This window comes from Scylla paramamosain, chromosome 24, assembly GCF_035594125.1.
Source record: "Scylla paramamosain isolate STU-SP2022 chromosome 24, ASM3559412v1, whole genome shotgun sequence".
Taxonomy (NCBI): domain Eukaryota; kingdom Metazoa; phylum Arthropoda; class Malacostraca; order Decapoda; family Portunidae; genus Scylla; species Scylla paramamosain.
The window spans coordinates 34,428-59,439 of record NC_087174.1 but is presented as its reverse complement, the minus strand read 5'-3'; the positions used below and the strand labels follow the sequence as shown (position 1 = coordinate 59,439).

The 25,012-nt window shown below is 43.5% G+C and overlaps 1 protein-coding gene across 2 annotated transcripts; it reads left to right on the top strand.

Moving 5' to 3' along the window:
• The first annotated feature begins 1,467 nt into the window (after window positions 1-1,467).
• On the top strand, window positions 1,468-23,740 carry LOC135112525 (putative nuclease HARBI1). 2 transcript variants are annotated; one of them, XM_064026943.1, is made up of 7 exons: window positions 1,468-1,654; window positions 2,251-7,217; window positions 7,361-7,624; window positions 8,753-9,009; window positions 20,116-20,285; window positions 21,082-21,174; window positions 22,031-23,740. In XM_064026943.1, exons 1-2 carry the CDS (start codon window positions 1,468-1,470, stop codon window positions 2,496-2,498), a joined length of 435 nt encoding a protein of 144 aa, XP_063883013.1. In that variant the 3' UTR covers window positions 2,499-7,217; window positions 7,361-7,624; window positions 8,753-9,009; window positions 20,116-20,285; window positions 21,082-21,174; window positions 22,031-23,740. The 2 variants fall into 2 exon arrangements, with proteins under 2 accessions (XP_063883013.1, XP_063883012.1); XM_064026942.1 differs by lacking the exon at window positions 1,468-1,654 and having other exon boundaries at window positions 5,942-6,846; window positions 7,048-7,217.
• Window positions 23,741-25,012: the final 1,272 nt, after the last annotated feature.

Below are 25,012 nucleotides of genomic sequence, written 5' to 3'. Positions count from 1 at the left end.
GACTGGAATGAGAAGTGGAAGAAGCATATAGAATTTGAAAATATAGTGAAGGAGGTAAAAGACCATTAAAAGTGAGAATGAGATCCCAAGTTACAGTAAAGGAGATCCTAGTGAGAACTGGGAAGCTGGCTGAAAATTCAGAATACAAGAATATTTGGGTAAAAAAGAGATATGAACTTGGAAGAAAGGGGAAAAGAGAAGGATCTGAGGAATGAAGCCAAGCAAAAAAAACGAGAGAAGTACAGAGACCGAGAAGCAGAAATTTTATTGGAGGGTACTAGATATGAAACTAAGGAAATGGTATATTCAGGAAAGGGAACAAGAAATGAAAGAACCACAACAGCAGACAGACAAATTGCATGTGGTGGGAGAAGTAGTATATTAAGAGTAATATATACAAAACAAACTTCATGTAAACAAATAAAATTTTCAGAAAACTTGTCACACAAAACCTTATTAACAACTCACCTTCTCCTTCTGCAGCATTTCCTTCCTTCTTATCTTTCTCCTTTCCTTCTCCATCTTCCTCCTCCTCCTCTCCTTCCTCTTTCTTTCCACCTTCCTCCTCCTCTTGTGACTCTTCACTCTCTTCCTCCTCGTCCTCCTCCTCCCCTGTGCTTCCCTCCTCTGAAAGAAAAGACTTGTTTAAAAAGCAAGCAAATATAGTAGTAATAGTAAAAAAAAAGTCAAGTAAATGAAAGTTTATACACATATGAAATTAGTGAAAATTTGACACCAAACATTCTCTATCTGTAACATTACATCAGAATGACGAGAACACAAGATATGAAAAGTGAAAGGGAATGATGTATATAACAAAGAAAAACACTGTATAATGACATATGACAGGAAAATAATCTTGTATACTTGAGTCCCTTAAATACTTGCTTCCTTGTATATTAACTCCCAAAATGCTCATTCCTTGTACTCTCATTTTCAAAACACCTTCCTTATATATTGTCACTCAAACACTCCTTTCTTGTACACTTATTCCCAAATCATTCCTGTCTTCCTGTATTCTCATTCTCCAAACACTCCTGCCTCTGCACACCCAGTTCCTCAAAACATTTCTTCATTGTTTACTCATTCCCCAAACACACCAACTTTCTTGTATACTTAGCTCTCAAAAGATGCATTTTTAAACATCCATAACTCCTTTTATTTTCATTCCCCAAACACTCCTGGCTGTGCACACTCCAGCACGTTAACACCACACACACATTCACACTCTTAATATCATCTGTCAGCCCCTAGTGGAAAGGGACAATCTTGTGGCCCACCATACTACACCTCAGGAAGTCAGACACAGCATTCAGTTAACAAAAAATCACATTAACACCCACTCCCCACAGAACATAGTAACACAAAATCAGATTAACACTCACCCCAACGTCACATTCACAAGACAAGTTCTCATCCCACAGCCGTAAACTGTTTGCGGCCACCTACGAGGACCTTGCCAAGAAGATGCTTGCCTACACAACCCCAACGGACACAGCTCTGTATCGGCGCATCCCGGCTAACACGACAGGCCTCGCCAGCATCCTCTTCTTCATCGAGCGACTCCAGAGGTGCTACATACCCACGGGGGAGAAGCCTGTTAGCATGGGAGTTGCTGCTGGCTGGTACATGTTGTCAGCTCTCCTACAACAAGGTGAGGACCTGTTGAGGTGTAAGACTGGTCAGTTCAAGTGTTGGAGCATTTAGTGTTTGGTAAGACGGCTGGTACATGTTGCCAGCCCTCCTACAGCAGGGTGAGGACCTGTTGGGGTATGAGACTAAGTTGAATGCAAGGGTAGTGGTGTTTAATGTTTGATAAGATGGGAATACAGAAAGACAGTTATTAAAGGATAGATTTAAAACTGGGAAACTTTACATGATACCTGGTGTATTTTCATAATTGAGCTGATATTAACTTGAATTAGTTCTGGCATGAGCAATATAAGCAAATGGTGTTAATATGACTGATATGGATATCAAGTAATGTATTTAATTTTATCAGTAGTTCTCTTCATATGATGATATCAACAGTTTTCTTAGTAAGATATGAGATATAAATCTTTTAGAAATGATGAGAAAAACTCTTAAATTGCATTTTCATCTCTGAAACATTTTAAAATGGTCTTTTCTACATTTTTAAATTTAAAAAGATGTGTTATTTTCAAAGATTTTAAATTGCCTTTGCATCATCCTCCATGTCTTAAAATTGCCTTTTCATGGCATCTTTCCCTCCTCCTCTTCCTCCTGCAGGCTCCAACACCTACCCAATCAGCACTGCAGCACGGGTAATCTACTGGGTTGGCTACAGTGTGTCCCTCATTGTGTACACATCATACTCTGCCACACTGGTCTCACATCTTGCTGTGGAGCAGCCTGCACCTCTGCCATTCAGCAACCTGCGGGACCTGTCTAGGCAGTCAGGCTGGGATGCTGGATGCAACAACAATGACCTCTTCCAAGTGACAGCCTCGGTGGGTCCTTGGCTTCTTGCTGTGTGAACTGATATACCATCCAGTGGTTGAGAGTTGAGGAGAGAGAGAGAGAGAGAGAGAGAGAGAGAGAGAGAGAGAGAGAGAGAGAGAGAGAGAGAGAGAGAGAGAGAGAGAGAGAGAATTTTGTTCAGTGCCAGATTTAGGAGTCCACAAAAAGACCAGCTGCCCAGGAGCCTCCACAATCTGGGGTCTCCACAATCTGAGGAGTCTCCCACATAAATATTCTGTAAGTGAAAGAAACTTAAATTAATCAAACACTAGTTTTCTATGAACTAAATATTTTTTTTATTACTATCAAAATAACCACTTGTTTCATTTACACTAAATAAATATGTTCCTTTCACTATAATATATTATATGTATTAAAAACTGCATGGAATACAGATACAAAAATATTAATATAAATATTTCAGGTAGATGGCCTCCACACTCAGGCTGCTCACAGGCCTCCACAGACACAAATCCAGCCCTTGATTTGTAAATTAATTATTTTATTTAATTATTTATTTTTTCTTTGTAAGAGGAGCACTGCCTTAGGGAGGGAGAGGGAGAAAGAGAATAATAAAAAAAAAAAAAAAAAAAAAAAACCGATGCCATTTCTTTAAGAAATGGCATCTGTAATAATAATCTGTTATATGCCATAATAAATTATGGCATATAACATAAAATGTTATATGCCATTTGATAACAGTTTTCTATAGATCTAAGTGTAACTCAGTAAGTTTGTAACACGATCTCCCTTTCCTAAATCCAAATTGCTTTATTATCACTGGGAGAGGCTGGGATGGACTGGGAGAGGCTGGAATGCACTGAGAGAGGCTGGGATGGACTGGGAGAAGCTAGGATGCACTGGGAGAGGCTGGGATGGACTGGGAGAGGCTGGAATGCACTGAGAGAGGCTGGGATGGACTGGGAGAGGCTGAAATGCACTGGGAGAGGCTGGGATGGACTGGGAGAGGCTGGGATGGACTGGGAGAGTCTAGGATGCACTGGGAGAGGCTGGGATGGACTGGGAGAGGCTGGAATGCACTGAGAGAGGCTGGGATGGACTGGGAGAGGCTGGGATGGACTGGGAGAGGCTGGAATGCACTGAGAGAGGCTGGGATGGACTGGGAGAGGCTAGGATACACTGGGAGAGGCTGGGATGAAAAGGCTGGGGCTGGGGCTGAGGCTGGGGGAAAAGGTCAAGAATGTTGGGTGTATCTCCAAGACAGTCAGGAATACGAGTAGGGTGTTGCACCAATTGCTCTAGGTCATGGAGGATAGCAAAGTTGTAGGCTAGTTCACCAGGATGGTCAGTGAAGGGAGAGGAAAGCCAAAGCTGGTGGTGAACATTGAAGTCTCCAAGAATGGAGATCTCTGCAAAAGGGAAGAGGGTCAGAATGTGCTCCACTTTGGAAGTTAAGTAGTTAAAGAATTTCTTATAATCAGAGGAGTTAGGTGAGAGGTATACAGCACAGATAAATTTAGTATGAGAGTGACTCTGTAGTCGTAGCCAGATGGTGGAAAACTCAGAAGATTCAAGAGCGTGGGCACGAGAGCAGGTTAAATCATTGTGCACATAAATGCAGCATCCAGCTTTGGACTGAAAATGAGGATAGAGAAAGTAAGAGGGAACAGAAAAGGAGCTACTGTCAGTTGCCTCAGACACCTGAGTTTCAGTGAGGAAAAGAAGATGAGGTTTAGAAGAGGAGAGGTGGTGTTCTACAGATTGAAAATTAGATCTTTGACTGCGAATGTTGCAGAAGTTAATGAAGAAAAAGTTGAGGGGGGTGTCAAGACACTTAGGGTCTTTGACAGAAAGGCAGTCTGACCTGGGGACATTTATGGTCCCCTCCCCAGATGGGGACTACGAGGCTGGTGTAGGAGTCGCCACGATGATTTTAAAATTTTTGAGTGAAAGGTGTGTGTGTTATTAGGTGCTTGTAGTTTTGTGTGGAGGAAGAGAGTTGTCTTTAGAGGGCAGGCTATGACTGCCCCCTTGTGTTGTGAGACACAAAGGGAAACGTTCAGCGAGGTCACAGCTGGGTTTAATGATAAGTTCACAGCACCCCCTGAACAGTGCTTTAGACCTCACTGGTAGTAATTATCATTTAGGCAGATGTCTACTGCCTCCTCATATATATATATATATATATATATATATATATATATATATATATATATATATATATATATATATATATATATACCCAGCCAACATTGGATAATGGGAGGCATGTGGGTGTTTTGTGGGCTACTTTATGGGTCCCATGTGGGCTACCCACATTACTGTAAAACACAGGTTGTTCTTGGAGATTTAAACTTTTTGTATTTATAAATATTGATTCACATGACAGTAAAGATTCATTTTACTAACATGCCAGTTTCTCTTAAACCAAGCAATTTACGTGTAATCTTATCTTACAAATGGCTTGAGGCATTCTCTAACCCTCTTGGAAAGTCGACAGATATAAGTAATACTGCTAATTTTCATTGAAATATTAAAAGAAAATTAAATAAATAAATAAATAAATAAAATAAATAAATAAATAAATAAATAAAAATCTTTTGGTTCAGTGATGTTCCTCATTTTTTGTCCAAGGTTCTAACCATACCTAAACTAACTTAACCACACCAAAACTAACCTAACCATACCTGCTGTAACCTAACCATACCTAAACTAACTTGACCACACCAAAACTAACCTAACCATACCTGCTGTAATCTAACCATACCTAAACTAACTTAACCACATCCAAACCTAACCACACCCAAACTAACCTAACTGTACTTGGTGTAATCTAACCATACCCAAAACTAACCTAACTACACCCAACCATATCAAACCTAACCTAACCATACCTAAACTCAAGGCAAGGTATGGCGTGTCTAGCCAGTGGTAGCCATAATTATTTCCTATTTTCATCAATAAGAAAAGGCATTGAATTCAATTTAAAAAAAACCTTTCAATTATTGTTAAAGGTTTGTAGAAAAGAATATATCAAGAGCTAGTGTTATTTCATAAGATAGGTAATGAAATACTGGCACATTAATAAAAGTGATATCAAGCCTCAATATACTGACATACGGTAATAACAGTGTAGTACCATCACAATCACCAGCACCACCACCTTACCATTTATATCACTAGACAACCACCTCTACACCGTACGTAATGTACTTTCCACATATAATGCATACCTTTGGGCAAATTGGTGTCAGCGGAGCATTGAATGAATGCCTCTTGGCACTTGCTGGGAGACTGGATGCCTTGGTAATCTGCAGGGATCACCACTTTTTAACACAGGCTAACTTCTTACTTTACACGTTATGGAAGGCATCAAGTATGGCTTCAAGCATTTTAAAGTATTCACAACATTGTCGAGTGCAATTTAAGATACCTTACTTCTGAACTGGTGTGAACCGCCAACGTACTGTTTACAGCACCCGCTGGGTTAAAACGTATGTTCACTTTTTAAATCTCTGGATTAAAGTATATTGCATTTTCAAGTTCAAAAATTAAAAATATTATTGCATAAAAATAATGCACTTTTTTTCTCTTTCCACAAGTTACCTCCAACAGATTATTAAAGGTAGGTGGAAAATTTATTTAGAGCATGATGAACCCAGCCGTTAGCAGGAAGGCGGCACAACAACGTCAGCGGCGCACCTACAGAGTGAGAAGAGATATTTTCGCTGAGTACGACGATGCTGAGTTACTGAAAAGATTCAGATTGGACCGTGCTGGTATTGTTGCAGTGACTGATATAGTGAGAGACAAGCTGCAAAGTAAAACTGAAAGAAATAGAGCCTTGACCCCTGAGATGGTGGCCATCACATTACGATATTTAGCCACAGGAAAAATGCAACAGTGCAGTTGTGATGATTTTGGAACAACGCAGCCCACTATCAGCCGTGCAATATCACAGACAATTGATGCACTGGCTGACCCAGAAGTAATCTGCCAGTTCGTGGCTTTCCCTCACACCCAGCGTGAAGTGCAGCAAAAACAGGCAGAGTTCATGCAAGTAACTCAGTTTCCCGGTGTTGTGGGAGTGATTGATGGTACTCATATAAGAATTGTGTCTCCTCATGTCGATGAACATGTATATGTGAACAGGAAACGCTATCACAGCATAAATGTGCAAGTAGTATTTGATGCTCACTATAAGATTCTTGACATTGTGGCAAGGTGGCCTGGCTCAGTCAACGATGCAAGAATACTAGATAAGTCAGCACTCAAACTGATGTTTGAGGAACAACATGTACCTGCAGGATGCTACCTTCCCGGGGACAGTGGCTATCCCTGTAAGCAGTGGCTCCTCACTCCTTACCTTCGCCCTCAAACTGTTGCACAAGCTAATTATAACAGGTGGGTTTATTTGTAAATAGTGTTCTGTTAGGTTTAGATATGCTTTGAACGAATCTAGTAGCTTTCTCCCCAGGGCCGCCCTCCCGCGTGTGCCCGCAGCCCCTACAAGAACCGGTCCCTGCCCCCCTTTGGGCACGCTCTCCTCCCAAGGCTAAGTCCCCGGGGCGTGGCCGCCCAAACTAACCCCCCTCCTCCCAACAGTTCCAGTACCTTACGATGCAGCCGAGGGGACTGACGCCACCACCACCACTGCCACCACCGCCACAACAAGGGTTATTCAAATGGGGAACATGCTTCAGGTGTTGCCCCAAGATGCCTCAGCCCCGCAGCCCCACTTCCCCATGATAGTGCAGGCAGGGAATGTCATACAGGTGAGAGAGAGAGAGAGAGAGAGAGAGAGAGAGAGAGAGAGAGAGAGAGAGAGAAAGTTTTTTACATACAGAAAGGAGAGACAGAGATAGAAAATCAATCTTACTACTACTACTACTACTTCTGAGCACCTCCTTCCTCTCAGGTTGTTCCAGCTGACAACACGCAGGTATTAGGGGCAGAAGTCGTTGGAGTTGGTCGGGTCATGCAAGTGGTCGGAGTCCCAGGCTTTCCCCCGACCCCAGCCCCAGACCCCTGCCCCAGCCACCCCTCTCCCTGTGACCCCTGCCCAGTCATCCCTCACCCCCTCCTGCCCCCCTGCGGTGCTGCCAGCGGGGGTGATGGGAGGTGGAGGTGGGCCACACACACCTGGGTTAGCTGTGGCTTGGCTTATCTCCCTCCTCAGCAGGTGAGAGAGAGAGAGAGTGTATATACATCTGTTGTTATTGTATTTATTTGTCTATATTTTCCTTACAGAGTGATTGATTGATTAAATGATATATATTGGTGTTAATATATACAGACAGACTGGTATATAGACATTCTGATATGTGATGGCCAGTCCATGGAGCACAAGGTCTTTGTGGACTAATGAATATTTTACACTAAGGTTTAAGACCAGTGTTTTATTCAGCTCTCATGAAAAAAAAAAGAAAAAGACAGTACATAATTATTTAGTAAGTAATTCATAACTTTAACCCAATCAAATTATAGATACATGCAAAAAAGAATTATATCAATAACAAAAGTAAATAATAATAATAATAATAATAATAACTATTACAAATTACAAACAATTACATATGTTTATAATAGTAGAGCTGATTACAATTTGAAAACTAATAAATACAATGAATAATTACTTGTTAAGTGTTGTTTTATCAGTAATTTAAAGGAATGTAATGGTTTGTTTTTAACTGTGTCCGAGAGCCGGGTCCAGTGCTTGGTTCCTCGTGAGACGACACTCTGTTGGGCACGGGAGGTTCAGCAGAAGGGTGTCCTCAAGTTACCTGTCTGTCTTAACTGAATATCATGAGCCCGTGTCTCTTGTGTTTGTATTAAGAGCTTTGTATACAAACGCCAAGGTCTGGAATACAGTAATGTCTCCAGTTTCTAGGAGTTTAAGATCCACTGCTATGTTCGGACTTGTTACTGTTTGTCTTATTCCAAATTAGCTTTTTTGGGGCAAGAAATAATTTATGAGTGTAGGTTGCACTAGGAGAAAGAGAGAGAGAGAGAGAGAGAGAGAGAGAGAGAGAGGGAATGTTTTAGATATTATTATTATTATTATTATTATTATTATTATTATTATTATTATTATTATTATTATTATTATTATTATTATTATTATTATTATTACTGCTACATATTTCTCTCTCTCTCTCTCTCTCTCTCTCTCTCTCTCTCTCTCTCTCTCTCTCTCTCTCTCTCTCTCTCTCTCTCTCTCTCTCTCTCTCTCTCTTACAATAATAGTTTTACCCTTCTCTCTCATCCTCTCTCCCACTTCCACTCACTCACTCTCTCCCTCCTTTTGCAGCAAATCCCGAGGATCAACGAGGACATGGTGGACCCAGAGATTGCAGCAGCAGCGAGAGAGAGAGAGAGAAGCAAGAGAGGAGGGAGAGGAAGGAGAGGAGGAGGAGAGAGAGGGAGGCCAGGAGGGAGGCACGTCAGAGAGAGAGGGAGAGGAAGAGGTTGATTCTGTTACAACAACAACTGCAACAACAACAACAGTTAGTCAGTGAGGAGGGGGAGGGGCCGTCCTCTGATGCTGAGGATGAGGTATTGTTCAGGGTAAGTAGTAGTAGTAGTAGTAGTAATGCATCATTTTTAAACTTTCCGAGATAATCTTATTTCAACAGGTAGAGATGAAAAAGTCCTCTAACTGACAAAAAAAAAACATTATCTATTTATTTTGTTATGTAGGCCAGCCAGCCGTGGGGGGGGACAAAACTTCAATAAAAGAGACTCTCTGAGGTGTGGCTCCCCAAAATAGAATTGCAAATGGTAGCCAGAATTTACATGAATACTGGAGGGTGCTGTCAGGCCAAACCAGCTCCCCATCTGTGCCTATGCAGTGTCTGGCCAGCCACTAGTGTGTATGTAGCGGACTCAGACCAGCAGATTCCCACTGTTTATCCACTGTTTGTGTTGATGCAGTGTTTGGCCAGCCACTTGTGTGTTTTGGGGGCTCAGACCAGCAGATTCCTACTATTTATCCACTGTTTGTGTTGATCTAGTGTTTGGCCAGCCACTTGTGTTTATGTAGGGGACTCAGACCAGCAGATTCCCACTGTTTATCCACTGTTTGTGTTGATGCAGTGTTTGGCCAACCACTTGTGTGTTTTGGGGGCTTAGACCAGCAGATTCCCACTGTTTATCCATTGTTTGTGTTGATGCAGTGTTTAGCCAGCCACTTGTGTGTATGTAGGGGACTCAGACCAGCAGATTCCCACTGTTTATCCACTGTTTGTGTTGATGCAGTGTTTGGCCAGCCACTTGTGTGTATGTAGGGGACTCAGACCAGCAGATTCCCACTGTTTATTCACTGTTTGTGTTGATGCAGTATTTGGCCAGCCACTTGTGTGTATGTAGCGGACTCAGACCAGCAGATTCCCACTGTTTATCCACTTTGTGTTGATGCAGTGATTGGCCAGCCACTTGTGTGTTTTGGGGGCTCAGACCAGCAGATTCCTACTATTTATCCACTGTTTGTGTTGATCTAGTGTTTGGCCAGCCACTTGTGTTTATGTAGGGGACTCAGACCAGCAGATTCCCACTGTTTATCCACTGTTTGTGTTGATCTAGTGTTTGGCCAGCCATTTGTGTGTTTTGGGGGCTCAGACCAGCAGATTCCCACTGTTTATTCACTGTTTGTGTTGATCTAGTGTTTGGCCAGCCACTAGTGTGTTTTGGGGGCTCAGACCAGCAGATTCTCACTGTTTATTCACTGTTTGTGTTGATCTAGTGTTTGGCCAGCCACTTGTGTGTATGTAGGGGACTCAGACCAGCAGATTCCCACTGTTTATTCACTGTTTGTGTTGATGCAGTATTTGGCCAGCCACTTGTGTGTATGTAGCGGACTCAGACCAGCAGATTCCCACTGTTTATCCACTGTTTGTGTTGATGCAGTGTTTGGCCAGCCACTTGTGTGTTTTGGGGGCTCAGACCAGCAGATTCCTACTATTTATCCACTGTTTGTGTTGATCTAGTGTTTGGCCAGCCACTTGTGCTTATGTAGGGGACTCAGACCAGCAGATTCCCACTGTTTATCCACTGTTTGTGTTGATGTAGTGTTTGGCCAGCCACTTGTGTGTTTTGGGGGCTCAGACCAGCAGATTCCCACTGTTTATTCACTGTTTGTGTTGATCTAGTGTTTGGCCAGCCACTTGTGTGTTTTGGGGGCTCAGACCAGCAGATTCTCACTGTTTATTCACTGTTTGTGTTGATCTAGTGTTTGGCCAGCCACTTGTGTGTATGTAGGGGACTCAGACCAGCAGATTCCCACTGTTTATTCACTGTTTGTGTTGATGCAGTATTTGGCCAGCCACTTGTGTGTATGTAGCGGACTCAGACCAGCAGATTCCCACTGTTTATCCACTGTTTGTGTTGATGCAGTGTTTGGCCAGCCACTTGTGTGTTTTGGGGGCTCAGACCAGCAGATTCCTACTATTTATCCACTGTTTGTGTTGATCTAGTGTTTGGCCGGCCACTTGTGTTTATGTAGGGGACTCAGACCAGCAGATTCCCACTGTTTATCCACTGTTTGTGTTGATGCAGTGTTTGGCCAACCACTTGTGTGTTTTGGGGGCTCAGACCAGCAGATTCCTACTATTTATCACTGTTTGTGTTGATCTAGTGTTTGGCCAGCCACTTGTGTTTATGTAGGGGACTCAGACCAGCAGATTCCCACTGTTTATCCACTGTTTGTGTTGATCTAGTGTTTGGCCAGCCACTTGTGTGTTTTGGGGGCTCAGACCAGCAGATTCCCACTGTTTATTCACTGTTTGTGTTGATCTAGTGTTTGGCCAGCCACTAGTGTGTTTTGGGGGCTCAGACCAGCAGATTCTCACTGTTTATTCACTGTTTGTGTTGATCTAGTGTTTGGCCAGCCACTTGTGTGTATGTAGGGGACTCAGACCAGCAGATTCCCACTGTTTATTCACTGTTTGTGTTGATGCAGTATTTGGCCAGCCACTTGTGTGTATGTAGCGGACTCAGACCAGCAGATTCCCACTGTTTATCCACTGTTTGTGTTGATGCAGTGTTTGGCCAGCCACTTGTGTGTTTTGGGGGCTCAGACCAGCAGATTCCTACTATTTATCCACTGTTTGTGTTGATCTAGTGTTTGGCCAGCCACTTGTGTTTATGTAGGGGACTCAGACCAGCAGATTCCCACTGTTTATCCACTGTTTGTGTTGATGTAGTGTTTGGCCAGCCACTTGTGTGTTTTGGGGGCTCAGACCAGCAGATTCCCACTGTTTATTCACTGTTTGTGTTGATCTAGTGTTTGGCCAGCCACTAGTGTGTTTTGGGGGCTCAGACCAGCAGATTCTCACTGTTTATTCACTGTTTGTGTTGATCTAGTGTTTGGCCAGCCACTTGTGTGTATGTAGGGGACTCAGACCAGCAGATTCCCACTGTTTATCCACTGTTTGTGTTGATCAAGTGTTTGGCCAGCCACTTGTGTGTATGTAGGGGACTCAGACCAGCAGATTCCCACTGTTTATTCACTGTTTGTGTTGATGCAGTGTTTGGCCAGCCACTTGTGTGTATGTAGGGGACTCAGACCAGCAGATTCCCACTGTTTATTCACTGTTTGTGTTGATGCAGTGTTTGGCCAACCACTTGTGTGTTTTGGGGGCTCAGACCACCAGATTCCTACTATTTATGACTGTTTGTGTTGATCTAGTGTTTGGCCAGCCACTTGTGTTTATGTAGGGGACTCAGACCAGCAGATTTCCACTGTTTATCCACTGTTTGTGTTGATCTAGTGTTTGGCCACCCACTTGTGTGTTTTGGGGGCTCAGACCAGCAGATTCCCACTGTTTATTCACTGTTTGTGTTGATCTAGTGTTTGGCCAGCCACTAGTGTGTTTTGGGGGCTCAGACCAGCAGATTCTCACTGTTTATTCACTGTTTGTGTTGATGCAGTGTTTGGCCAGCCACTTGTGTGTATGTAGGGGACTCAGACCAGCAGATTCCCACTGTTTATCCATTGTTTGTGTTGATGCAGTGTTTAGCCAGCCACTTGTGTGTATGTAGGGGACTCAGACCAGCAGATTCCCACTGTTTATCCACTGTTTGTGTTGATGCAGTGTTTGGCCAGCCACTTGTGTGTATGTAGGGGACTCAGACCAGCAGATTCCCACTGTTTATTCACTGTTTGTGTTGATGCAGTATTTGGCCAGCCACTTGTGTGTATGTAGCGGACTCAGACCAGCAGATTCCCACTGTTTATCCACTTTGTGTTGATGCAGTGTTTGGCCAGCCACTTGTGTGTTTTGGGGGCTCAGACCAGCAGATTCCTACTATTTATCCACTGTTTGTGTTGATCTAGTGTTTGGCCAGCCACTTGTGTTTATGTAGGGGACTCAGACCAGCAGATTCCCACTGTTTATCCACTGTTTGTGTTGATCTAGTGTTTGGCCAGCCATTTGTGTGTTTTGGGGGCTCAGACCAGCAGATTCCCACTGTTTATTCACTGTTTGTGTTGATCTAGTGTTTGGCCAGCCACTAGTGTGTTTTGGGGGCTCAGACCAGCAGATTCTCACTGTTTATTCACTGTTTGTGTTGATCTAGTGTTTGGCCAGCCACTTGTGTGTATGTAGGGGACTCAGACCAGCAGATTCCCACTGTTTATTCACTGTTTGTGTTGATCTAGTGTTTGGCCAGCCACTTGTGTGTATGTAGGGGACTCAGACCAGCAGATTCCCACTGTTTATCCATTGTTTGTGTTGATGCAGTGTTTGGCCAGCCACTTGTGTGTATGTAGGGGACTCAGACCAGCAGATTCGCACTGTTTATCCACTGTATGTGTTGATGCAGTGTTTGGCCAGCCACTTGTGTGTATGTAGGGGACTCAGACCAGCAGATTCCCACTGTTTATTCACTGTTTGTGTTGATGCAGTGTTTGGCCAGCCACTTGTGTGTATGTAGGGGACTCAGACCAGCAGATTCCCACTGTTTATCCACTGTTTGTGTTGATGCAGTGTTTGGCCAACCACTTGTGTGTTTTGGGGGCTCAGACCAGCAGATTCCTACTATTTATCCACTGTTTGTGTTGATCTAGTGTTTGGCCAGCCACTTGTGTTTATGTAGGGGACTCAGACCAGCAGATTCCCACTGTTTATCCACTGTTTGTGTTGATCTAGTGTTTGGCCAGCCACTTGTGTGTTTTGGGGGCTCAGACCAGCAGATTCCCACTGTTTATTCACTGTTTGTGTTGATCTAGTGTTTGGCCAGCCACTAGTGTGTTTTGGGGGCTCAGACCAGCAGATTCTCACTGTTTATTCACTGTTTGTGTTGATGCAGTGTTTGGCCAGCCACTTGTGTGTATGTAGGGGACTCAGACCAGCAGATTCCCACTGTTTATCCATTGTTTGTGTTGATGCAGTGTTTAGCCAGCCACTTGTGTGTATGTAGGGGACTCAGACCAGCAGATTCCCACTGTTTATCCACTGTTTGTGTTGATGCAGTGTTTGGCCAGCCACTTGTGTGTATGTAGGGGACTCAGACCAGCAGATTCCCACTGTTTATTCACTGTTTGTGTTGATGCAGTATTTGGCCAGCCACTTGTGTGTATGTAGCGGACTCAGACCAGCAGATTCCCACTGTTTATCCACTTTGTGTTGATGCAGTGTTTGGCCAGCCACTTGTGTGTTTTGGGGGCTCAGACCAGCAGATTCCTACTATTTATCCACTGTTTGTGTTGATCTAGTGTTTGGCCAGCCACTTGTGTTTATGTAGGGGACTCAGACCAGCAGATTCCCACTGTTTATCCACTGTTTGTGTTGATCTAGTGTTTGGCCAGCCATTTGTGTGTTTTGGGGGCTCAGATCAGCAGATTCCCACTGTTTATTCACTGTTTGTGTTGATCTAGTGTTTGGCCAGCCACTAGTGTGTTTTGGGGGCTCAGACCAGCAGATTCTCACTGTTTATTCACTGTTTGTGTTGATCTAGTGTTTGGCCAGCCACTTGTGTGTATGTAGGGGACTCAGACCAGCAGATTCCCACTGTTTATTCACTGTTTGTGTTGATGCAGTATTTGGCCAGCCACTTGTGTGTATGTAGCGGACTCAGACCAGCAGATTCCCACTGTTTATCCACTGTTTGTGTTGATGCAGTGTTTGGCCAGCCACTTGTGTGTTTTGGGGGCTCAGACCAGCAGATTCCTACTATTTATCCACTGTTTGTGTTGATCTAGTGTTTGGCCAGCCACTTGTGCTTATGTAGGGGACTCAGACCAGCAGATTCCCACTGTTTATCCACTGTTTGTGTTGATGTAGTGTTTGGCCAGCCACTTGTGTGTTTTGGGGGCTCAGACCAGCAGATTCCCACTGTTTATTCACTGTTTGTGTTGATCTAGTGTTTGGCCAGCCACTAGTGTGTTTTGGGGGCTCAGACCAGCAGATTCTCACTGTTTATTCACTGTTTGTGTTGATCTAGTGTTTGGCCAGCCACTTGTGTGTATGTAGGGGACTCAGACCAGCAGATTCCCACTGTTTATTCACTGTTTGTGTTGATGCAGTATTTGGCCAGCCACTTGTGTGTATGTAGCGGACTCAGACCAGCAGATTCCCACTGTTTATCCACTGTTTGTGTTGATGCAGTGTTTGGCCAGCCACTTGTGTGTTTTGGGGGCTCAGACCAGCAGATTCCTACTATTTATCCACTGTTTGTGTTGATCTAGTGTTTGGCCAGCCACTTGTGTTTATGTAGGGGACTCAGACCAGCAGATTCCCACTGTTTATCCACTGTTTGTGTTGATGCAGTGTTTGGCCAACCACTTGTGTGTTTTGGGGGCTCAGACCAGCAGATTCCTACTATTTATGACTGTTTGTGTTGATCTAGTGTTTGGCCAGCCACTTGTGTTTATGTAGGGGACTCAGACCAGCAGATTTCCACTGTTTATCCACTGTTTGTGTTGATCTAGTGTTTGGCCACCCACTTGTGTGTTTTGGGGGCTCAGACCAGCAGATTCCCACTGTTTATTCACTGTTTGTGTTGATCTAGTGTTTGGCCAGCCACTAGTGTGTTTTGGGGGCTGAGACCAGCAGATTCTCACTGTTTATTCACTGTTTGTGTTGATGCAGTGTTTGGCCAGCCACTTGTGTGTATGTAGGGGACTCAGACCAGCAGATTCCCACTGTTTATCCATTGTTTGTGTTGATGCAGTGTTTAGCCAGCCACTTGTGTGTATGTAGGGGACTCAGACCAGCAGATTCCCACTGTTTATCCACTGTTTGTGTTGATGCAGTGTTTGGCCAGCCACTTGTGTGTATGTAGGGGACTCAGACCAGCAGATTCCCACTGTTTATTCACTGTTTGTGTTGATGCAGTATTTGGCCAGCCACTTGTGTGTATGTAGCGGACTCAGACCAGCAGATTCCCACTGTTTATCCACTTTGTGTTGATGCAGTGTTTGGCCAGCCACTTGTGTGTTTTGGGGGCTCAGACCAGCAGATTCCTACTATTTATCCACTGTTTGTGTTGATCTAGTGTTTGGCCAGCCACTTGTGTTTATGTAGGGGACTCAGACCAGCAGATTCCCACTGTTTATCCACTGTTTGTGTTGATCTAGTGTTTGGCCAGCCATTTGTGTGTTTTGGGGGCTCAGACCAGCAGATTCCCACTGTTTATTCACTGTTTGTGTTGATCTAGTGTTTGGCCAGCCACTAGTGTGTTTTGGGGGCTCAGACCAGCAGATTCTCACTGTTTATTCACTGTTTGTGTTGATCTAGTGTTTGGCCAGCCACTTGTGTGTATGTAGGGGACTCAGACCAGCAGATTCCCACTGTTTATTCACTGTTTGTGTTGATGCAGTATTTGGCCAGCCACTTGTGTGTATGTAGCGGACTCAGACCAGCAGATTCCCACTGTTTATCCACTGTTTGTGTTGATGCAGTGTTTGGCCAGCCACTTGTGTGTTTTGGGGGCTCAGACCAGCAGATTCCTACTATTTATCCACTGTTTGTGTTGATCTAGTGTTTGGCCAGCCACTTGTGCTTATGTAGGGGACTCAGACCAGCAGATTCCCACTGTTTATCCACTGTTTGTGTTGATGTAGTGTTTGGCCAGCCACTTGTGTGTTTTGGGGGCTCAGACCAGCAGATTCCCACTGTTTATTCACTGTTTGTGTTGATCTAGTGTTTGGCCAGCCACTAGTGTGTTTTGGGGGCTCAGACCAGCAGATTCTCACTGTTTATTCACTGTTTGTGTTGATCTAGTGTTTGGCCAGCCACTTGTGTGTATGTAGGGGACTCAGACCAGCAGATTCCCACTGTTTATTCACTGTTTGTGTTGATCTAGTGTTTGGCCAGCCACTTGTGTGTATGTAGGGGACTCAGACCAGCAGATTCCCACTGTTTATCCATTGTTTGTGTTGATGCAGTGTTTGGCCAGCCACTTGTGTGTATGTAGGGGACTCAGACCAGCAGATTCGCACTGTTTATCCACTGTATGTGTTGATGCAGTGTTTGGCCAGCCACTTGTGTGTATGTAGGGGACTCAGACCAGCAGATTCCCACTGTTTATTCACTGTTTGTGTTGATGCAGTGTTTGGCCAGCCACTTGTGTGTATGTAGGGGACTCAGACCAGCAGATTCCCACTGTTTATCCACTGTTTGTGTTGATGCAGTGTTTGGCCAACCACTTGTGTGTTTTGGGGGCTCAGACCAGCAGATTCCTACTATTTATCACTGTTTGTGTTGATCTAGTGTTTGGCCAGCCACTTGTGTTTATGTAGGGGACTCAGACCAGCAGATTCCCACTGTTTATCCACTGTTTGTGTTGATCTAGTGTTTGGCCAGCCACTTGTGTGTTTTGGGGGCTCAGACCAGCAGATTCCCACTGTTTATTCACTGTTTGTGTTGATCTAGTGTTTGGCCAGCCACTAGTGTGTTTTGGGGGCTCAGACCAGCAGATTCTCACTGTTTATTCACTGTTTGTGTTGATCTAGTGTTTGGCCAGCCACTTGTGTGTATGTAGGGGACTCAGACCAGCAGATTCCCACTGTTTATTCACTGTTTGTGTTGATGCAGTGTTTGGCCAGCCACTTGTGTGTATGTAGGGGACTCAGACCAGCAGATTCCCACTGTTTATCCACTGTTTGTGTTGATGCAGTGTTTGGCCAACCACTTGTGTGTTTTGGGGGCTCAGACCAGCAGATTCCTACTATTTATGACTTTGTGTTGATCTAGTGTTTGGCCAGCCACTTGTGTTTATGTAGGGGACTCAGACCAGCAGATTTCCACTGTTTATCCACTGTTTGTGTTGATCTAGTGTTTGGCCACCCACTTGTGTGTTTTGGGGGCTCAGACCAGCAGATTCCCACTGTTTATTCACTGTTTGTGTTGATCTAGTGTTTGGCCAGCCACTAGTGTGTTTTGGGGGCTCAGACCAGCAGATTCTCACTGTTTATTCACTGTTTGTGTTGATGCAGTGTTTGGCCAGCCACTTGTGTGTATGTAGGGGACTCAGACCAGCAGATTCCCACTGTTTATCCATTGTTTGTGTTGATGCAGTGTTTAGCCAGCCACTTGTGTGTATGTAGGGGACTCAGACCAGCAGATTCCCACTGTTTATCCACTGTTTGTGTTGATGCAGTGTTTGGCCAGCCACTTGTGTGTATGTAGGGGACTCAGACCAGCAGATTCCCACTGTTTATTCACTGTTTGTGTTGATGCAGTATTTGGCCAGCCACTTGTGTGTATGTAGCGGACTCAGACCAGCAGATTCCCACTGTTTATCCACTTTGTGTTGATGCAGTGTTTGGCCAGCCACTTGTGTGTTTTGGGGGCTCAGACCAGCAGATTCCTACTATTTATCCACTGTTTGTGTTGATCTAGTGTTTGGCCAGCCACTTGTGTTTATGTAGGGGACTCAGACCAGCAGATTCCCACTGTTTATCCACTGTTTGTGTTGATCTAGTGTTTGGCCAGCCATTTGTGTGTTTTGGGGGCTCAGACCAGCAGATTCCCACTGTTTATTCACTGTTTGTGTTGATCTAGTGTTTGGCCAGCCACTAGTGTGTTTTGGGGGCTCAGACCAGCAGATTCTCACTGTTTATTCACTGTTTGTGTTGATCTAGTGTTTGGCCAGCCACTTGTGTGTATGTAGGGGACTCAGACCAGCAGATTCCCACTGTTTATTCACTGTTTGTGTTGATGCAGTATTTGGCCAGCCACTTGTGTGTATGTAGCGGACTCAGACCAGCAGATTCCCACTGTTTATCCACTGTTTGTGTTGATGCAGTGTTTGGCCAGCCACTTGTGTGTTTTGGGGGCTCAGACCAGCAGATTCCTACTATTTATCCACTGTTTGTGTTGATCTAGTGTTTGGCCAGCCACTTGTGCTTATGTAGGGGACTCAGACCAGCAGATTCCCACTGTTTATCCACTGTTTGTGTTGATGTAGTGTTTGGCCAGCCACTTGTGTGTTTTGGGGGCTCAGACCAGCAGATTCCCACTGTTTATTCACTGTTTGTGTTGATCTAGTGTTTGGCCAGCCACTAGTGTGTTTTGGGGGCTCAGACCAGCAGATTCTCACTGTTTATTCACTGTTTGTGTTGATCTAGTGTTTGGCCAGCCACTTGTGTGTATGTAGGGGACTCAGACCAGCAGATTCCCACTGTTTATTCACTGTTTGTGTTGATCTAGTGTTTGGCCAGCCACTTGTGTGTATGTAGGGGACTCAGACCAGCAGATTCCCACTGTTTATCCATTGTTTGTGTTGATGCAGTGTTTGGCCAGCCACTTGTGTGTATGTAGGGGACTCAGACCAGCAGATTCGCACTGTTTATCCACTGTATGTGTTGATGCAGTGTTTGGCCAGCCACTTGTGTGTATGTAGGGGACTCAGACCAGCAGATTCCCACTGTTTATTCACTGTTTGTGTTGATGCAGTGTTTGGCCAGCCACTTGTGTGTATGTAGGGGACTCAGACCAGCAGATTCCCACTGTTTATCCACTGTTTGTGTTGATGCAGTGTTTGGCCAACCACTTGTGTGTTTTGGGGGCTCAGACCAGCAGATTCCTACTATTTATCCACTGTTTGTGTTGATCTAGTGTTTGGCCAGCCACTTGTGTTTATGTAGGGGACTCAGACCAGCAGATTCCCACTGTTTATCCACTGTTTGTGTTGATCTAGTGTTTGGCCAGCCACTTGTGTGTTTTGGGGGCTCAGACCAGCAGATTCCCACTGTTTATTCACTGTTTGTGTTGATCTAGTGTTTGGCCAGCCACTAGTGTGTTTTGGGGGCTCAGACCAGCAGATTCTCACTGTTTATTTACTGTTTGTGTTGATGCAGTGTTTGGCCAGCCACTTGTGTGTATGTAGGGGACTCAGACCAGCAGATTCCCACTGTTTATCCATTGTTTGTGTTGATGCAGTGTTTGGCCAGCCACTTGTGTGTATGTAGGGGACTGAGACAAGTTTATTTAATGTTCAGTGACCCGTTTGCAGGCACAGGGGTGTTGACGAGCTGGGTGTGCAGGAGACAGACAATTACAAAGGTTTACAGTTCAAATGCTACATGTATCTTCAAAATACAGATAATAAGTAGATAAATATTGAAATTAATATAAAATACCATTCTTTATTTAACACTTAACCAAACTTAACCAACATACACACACACGCTAACTCAGACAGTTCCCTAACTACCTTACCATCCCGCAGGAGGCCATGTCGGAGGTGCCGGTGGTGGGGTCGCCAGTTCCGGAGTACGAGGTGGAGGAGGAAAAGGAAGAGGAGGACGAGGAGGAGGCACGGATAAGGAAGAAGAAAAGATTATTAGCTGTAGCCCTCCCTCCAGCTGATAAGGGGATATTAAGGAGCCCTTCCTACAGGTGTGTCTGTCTACCTGTGTGTCTCTTTCTATCTCTCCTTTTCATTTTTCCAGTTTCCCATTATTTTCTCCACCCTCTCACTGTCTTTTCTCAGCCTCTCACAACCTGTCACACCCTCTCCCAGCTATTCACAGCCACTCACAGCCTCTCTCTCTCACTCTATCTCATTCCCAGTGTATCCAGACCATTCCAGACTCACCCTAAACTGTCCCCAAGACTTCCAGTCCATCCCAACTTCTCACAGCCTCTTCCAGCCTTTCACAGCCTCTCTCTCTCTCTCTCTCTCTCTCTCTCTCTCTCTCTCTCTCTCTCTCTCTCTCTCTCTCTCTCTCTCTCTCTCTCTCTCTCTCTCTCTCTCTCTCTCTCTCTCTCTCTCTCTCTCTCTCTCTCTCTCTCTCTCTCTCTCTCTCTCTCTCTCTCTCTCTCTCTCTCTCTCTCTCTCTCTCTCTCTCTCTCTCTCTCTCTCTCTCTCTCTCTCTCTCTCTCTCTCTCTCTCTCTCTCTCTCTCTCTCTCTCTCTCTCTCTCTCTCTCTCTCTCTCTCTCTCTCTCTCTCTCTCTCTCTCTCTCTCATTCCCAATGTATCCAGACCATCCCAGACTCACCCCAAACCATCTCCAAGACTCCCCTTCTCTCTTCCTCTCCTCTCCCTCTCTCTCCCTCCCCTCTCTCACTCTCCTAACTCTCCCCAGGAGAGGCCCCAGTGGTGAGCAGATGGTGATGCTGGAGATGATACTGGCATATTGAGTATTATAATTAGCCATAAACACTTGCTTGCTTACTTTCATGTCTACACAGGTTCGTTCGATGCAAGGAGTTGGCACAGGAGGCGTCCGAGGCTGTGTAGAGCGGCCGTCTGAACCTGGTGCCACAGCTTACTATGTTCAACAGGTGCGTGTGTGTGTGTGTGTGTGTGTGTGTGTGTGTGTGTGTGTGTGTTTTGTGTGGTCATTTCACTATCTATCTATCTGTTTAGTTTGTCTCCATCTGTCTGTCTTTCTGTCATTGGTCTGTCTGTCTGTCTGTGTATTGCAATGATTTTTCAGTTATGTATTTTATTTTTTATTCTTGTGTACTTGTGTCTGTCTGTATTTATGTATGTATCAGTCAGTGAGTCAGTCAGTCAGTCACTCAGTTAGTCAGTTAGTCAGTCATTCAGTCAGTCAGTTAGTCAGTCATTCAGTCAGTTAGTGAGTTAGTCAGTTAGTCAGTCTGTCAGTCACTCACACAGTGTTAATCCTCCTCCTCCTCCTCCTCCTCCTCCTCCTCCTCCTCCTCCTCCTCCTCCTCCTCCTCCTCCTCCTCCTCGTCCACCTCCTCCTCCTCCTCCTCCTCCTCCTCCTCCTCCTCCTCCTCCTCCTCCTCCTCCTCCTCCTCCTCCTCCTCCTGTTCCCCACCACCCTGCCGAGAGGTGAGTGTATGTACGTGTGTGTGTGTGTGTGTGTGTGTGTGTGTGTGTGTGTAGTAATAATAGTAATGCTATGTACATATATAAATACTGTTAATATTATTGATAAAAAATATTGATGATGATGATGATGATGATTCAGTGGTGATTATGAAAATGTGCATTACAATATAGGGTAGATATTATTGTTATTACCTGTGTGTGTGTGTGTGTGTGTGTGTGTGTGTGTGTGTGTGTGTGTGTGTGTGTGTGTGTGTGTGTATGTGTGTGTGTGAGGAATAATTGAATAATTGAATAATTGATGCTCTCTCCTTTGCTATTCATTATATACATGGACAGATGCCTGAAGGAAGTGTGTGTGTAAGGGAGGATAAAGAGATCATGCTGGCCTATGCAGACGATGTCGCTGTCGTGACAGGAAGCCAACAAGATCTTCAAGAGGCCATGACAAGATGGAATGATGTTTTAAATAGGGAAGGAATGAGAATGAACAAACAAAAAACTTATTTACTAGTGGACAAGCAACAAGTGATGGTGTGGCTCTGAGCCACTGTAGTAGGGATGTTATGGTTTAAGTGTAGGAAGTTGCAAATGCTCACCTAACAATTGCACCTTAGTAGAAAAACACAAACAGGAAGTTTATGCAAGTTTTTATCCTTATATAAAATGTTGTATTGCATCAAACCTCCATACATTACTGTCTCTATCCAGTATGAGACCGGTGTTCAGGAAGCACAAGCATGTGCTGAATAACAAGAAGCCGGCATTGGTGAAGGTGACAACATTTCATCTATTTATACATACTTTTTATTATTAAAGCTTATCTTATAATTATTTCTGAAGAGATTGACTAATTTTTGTAGTATTTATGACTTAGAACTATGATAAAGCTATGAATTGATATAATTCCTGATTTGTTTTATCTTTTCATTATCCTTCCTTTGTTAATTGAGCATTTTATATTACTTAGCTTAAAAATGCAAGAACGGTTCAGAAGTATCCAACCTTGGGCTAAGGGCCAAAATTATGGTATCATTCAAAATGTCCTTCAAAGAAAGCCCTCTGTAATCCAACACACTTAGCCCATTAATCCTTCCATTTCTCATCAATTTGTTCAACATTCATATTTTTCCCTTATAGGGTTGAACAATTTTCATGGGTTCAGAGCAAAAGGCTTCCTCATTCCTCCCAAGGTATTCTCGGATGGTAAGCAGGTTTGACTCTGGAGCAAACCTGACCAAGGGCTACTGCCCAAGGCTACAGAGGTTCCTCTCCCTGAGGCTGAATGCACCATGTGAGATGGTTCTGTTATGTGGATGAATGTCATGGTGGATAGCAGTGCCACCACATTCCTACAATCATCCATCACTCCACTGCTCAAACGCTTCTGCAACCAATGATAGGTATGCTGCCACATTCTGCATGGTCTCCTTGGCTCTCAGATAAGGATACTGTCAACAGGTTTGGGATTGCCAAAAAATCATAAGGAGCTATGTCTGAAAAGTCCAGAGAGAGAGAGAGAGAGAAAGAATGAGCAAGAGAAAGAGTAGGATGAAGCAAAGGAAGAGTCAAGAGGGAGGAAGAGAGAGTAGGACAAGAAAAAACAGAACAAATAAATCCCCTACACGTCTTGTCTCCATTCACACAAGCCATGAAAAGCTTGTCCATCCCTGAGTGCTCAGAAGCAGTGTTCCACTGATGATGTGGAAACTTGAGACACCCAATCATTTAATGGGCTTTAGTAGGTTTTGTCACCAGTCTTCTGTGTGTCACTGACTACATTTTGAAATTTTTATCTGTTCTATTTAATTTTGTGTGTATGTACACAATGTTTATGGTCAATAAACTATTTATAAAACTATTTATCTGTGTGAGTAAGATAAAAGCAGTTATTGTTATTATTATTATTATTATTATTATTATTATTATTATTATTATTATTATTACACATTTTCCTCCTTGTATTTAAATATTATTATTATTATTATTATTATTATTATTATTATTATCATGAATTGTTCTTGTTTATAAATAAAATACTGTAACTGATTATTATTTTTTTTATCATTCATTTAGACTCTCTCTCTCTCTCTCTCTCTCTCTCTCTCTCTCTCTCTCTCTCTCTCTCTCTCTCTCTCTCTCTCTCTCTCTCGAATAAAATGACTGGTGAGGAACTCTAATAATTAAAGTGCTAAAAAATCCATTAAACTACGAGAAATAAGACAAATAATTAATGACACACCTAATAACACAAACAAGGAGTAATAAACAAAACTTAAGCCAGAAAACACGAAAAGATAAAACTATCATATAAAGAAATACGAAGTTAAAAAAAAAAATCATGAATATCAAATAAATAACTCACATATAATCAATAAACACGTAAGGAACAGTAAATAAACAATTAAGCCATTCATTGCAAGGGCCACAGTCAGAAAGTGAAAAAAAAAAATGCTTAGTTAAATACCGAGGCTAAATAAAACAAGGAATTAGACAAATGACAAATAATTAATAAATACATAAGGAATAATGAATAAACAAAAATTAAGCCAGGAAGACTATTATAATTATTGCAAGGAGACGATATGTATGTATGTATTGTATGTAATTCGAGGTTAAAAATGGCTCAAATCTGACCCAACAGCAGGCCATAAGTGAAGGTGTTCCTCAAGGCAGGGAAGGGGGGGGGGGGAGCAAGGAATAGGGGAGGGGCTATAAACTATTGGGGGGATATTAATTAATGACGCATCCAGTTTAGCGTGTGTGTATATTTCGCGTTGTGATAATTTAAAGGTTTTCTCGCGTTTTTATCTTTATTTATTTATTGATTTTATTTATTTATTTTATTTTTTTGGCAGGTGTTATATTTGTTGAGTGTTTTAAGTAACTGTGGCTCATTGCATCAAAACTCCATTCATTACCTTCGTGGAAGGTTCAATTTGGCAAGGTTTTATTTCGCATTTTGGGTTTTGTAGTAAATTATGCATTTTCTCATATTTTTCTTTGCTGGTATTGTCCCTTCCACGCCATATATGACTGGAAAGTTGGGGGCGCCTTCCCCCCCCCCCCCCACCCTCCACTGCTACGTTTTTTTTTCTTAATCAGTCAGTCAACCAATCAATCAATCCCTTCATGAATCATACCCATTTCCAGGTGTCACCCCCACCCATAGATCTCTCATTCTGTCATGTATGAACAAGTGCTAAGGGCAAGCTGAACAAGTACAAAGGGCAAGCCAGCTGTCTCTTTTAATATTCTTGCCTGAAATAACATTACAAATGAGGGTCTATTAATCATCCATTAAATAATCCATTTTTATTG

Coding starts and splice junctions, on each gene's coding strand:
- LOC135112525 (XM_064026942.1), top strand. CDS start 6,092: ATGATGAACCCAGCCGTTAGCAGGAAGGCGGCACAACAACGTCAGCGG. Junction 6,847..7,047: donor GCACAAGCTAATTATAACAG/GTGGGTTTATTT, acceptor TCCTCCCAACAG/TTCCAGTACCTTACGATGCA.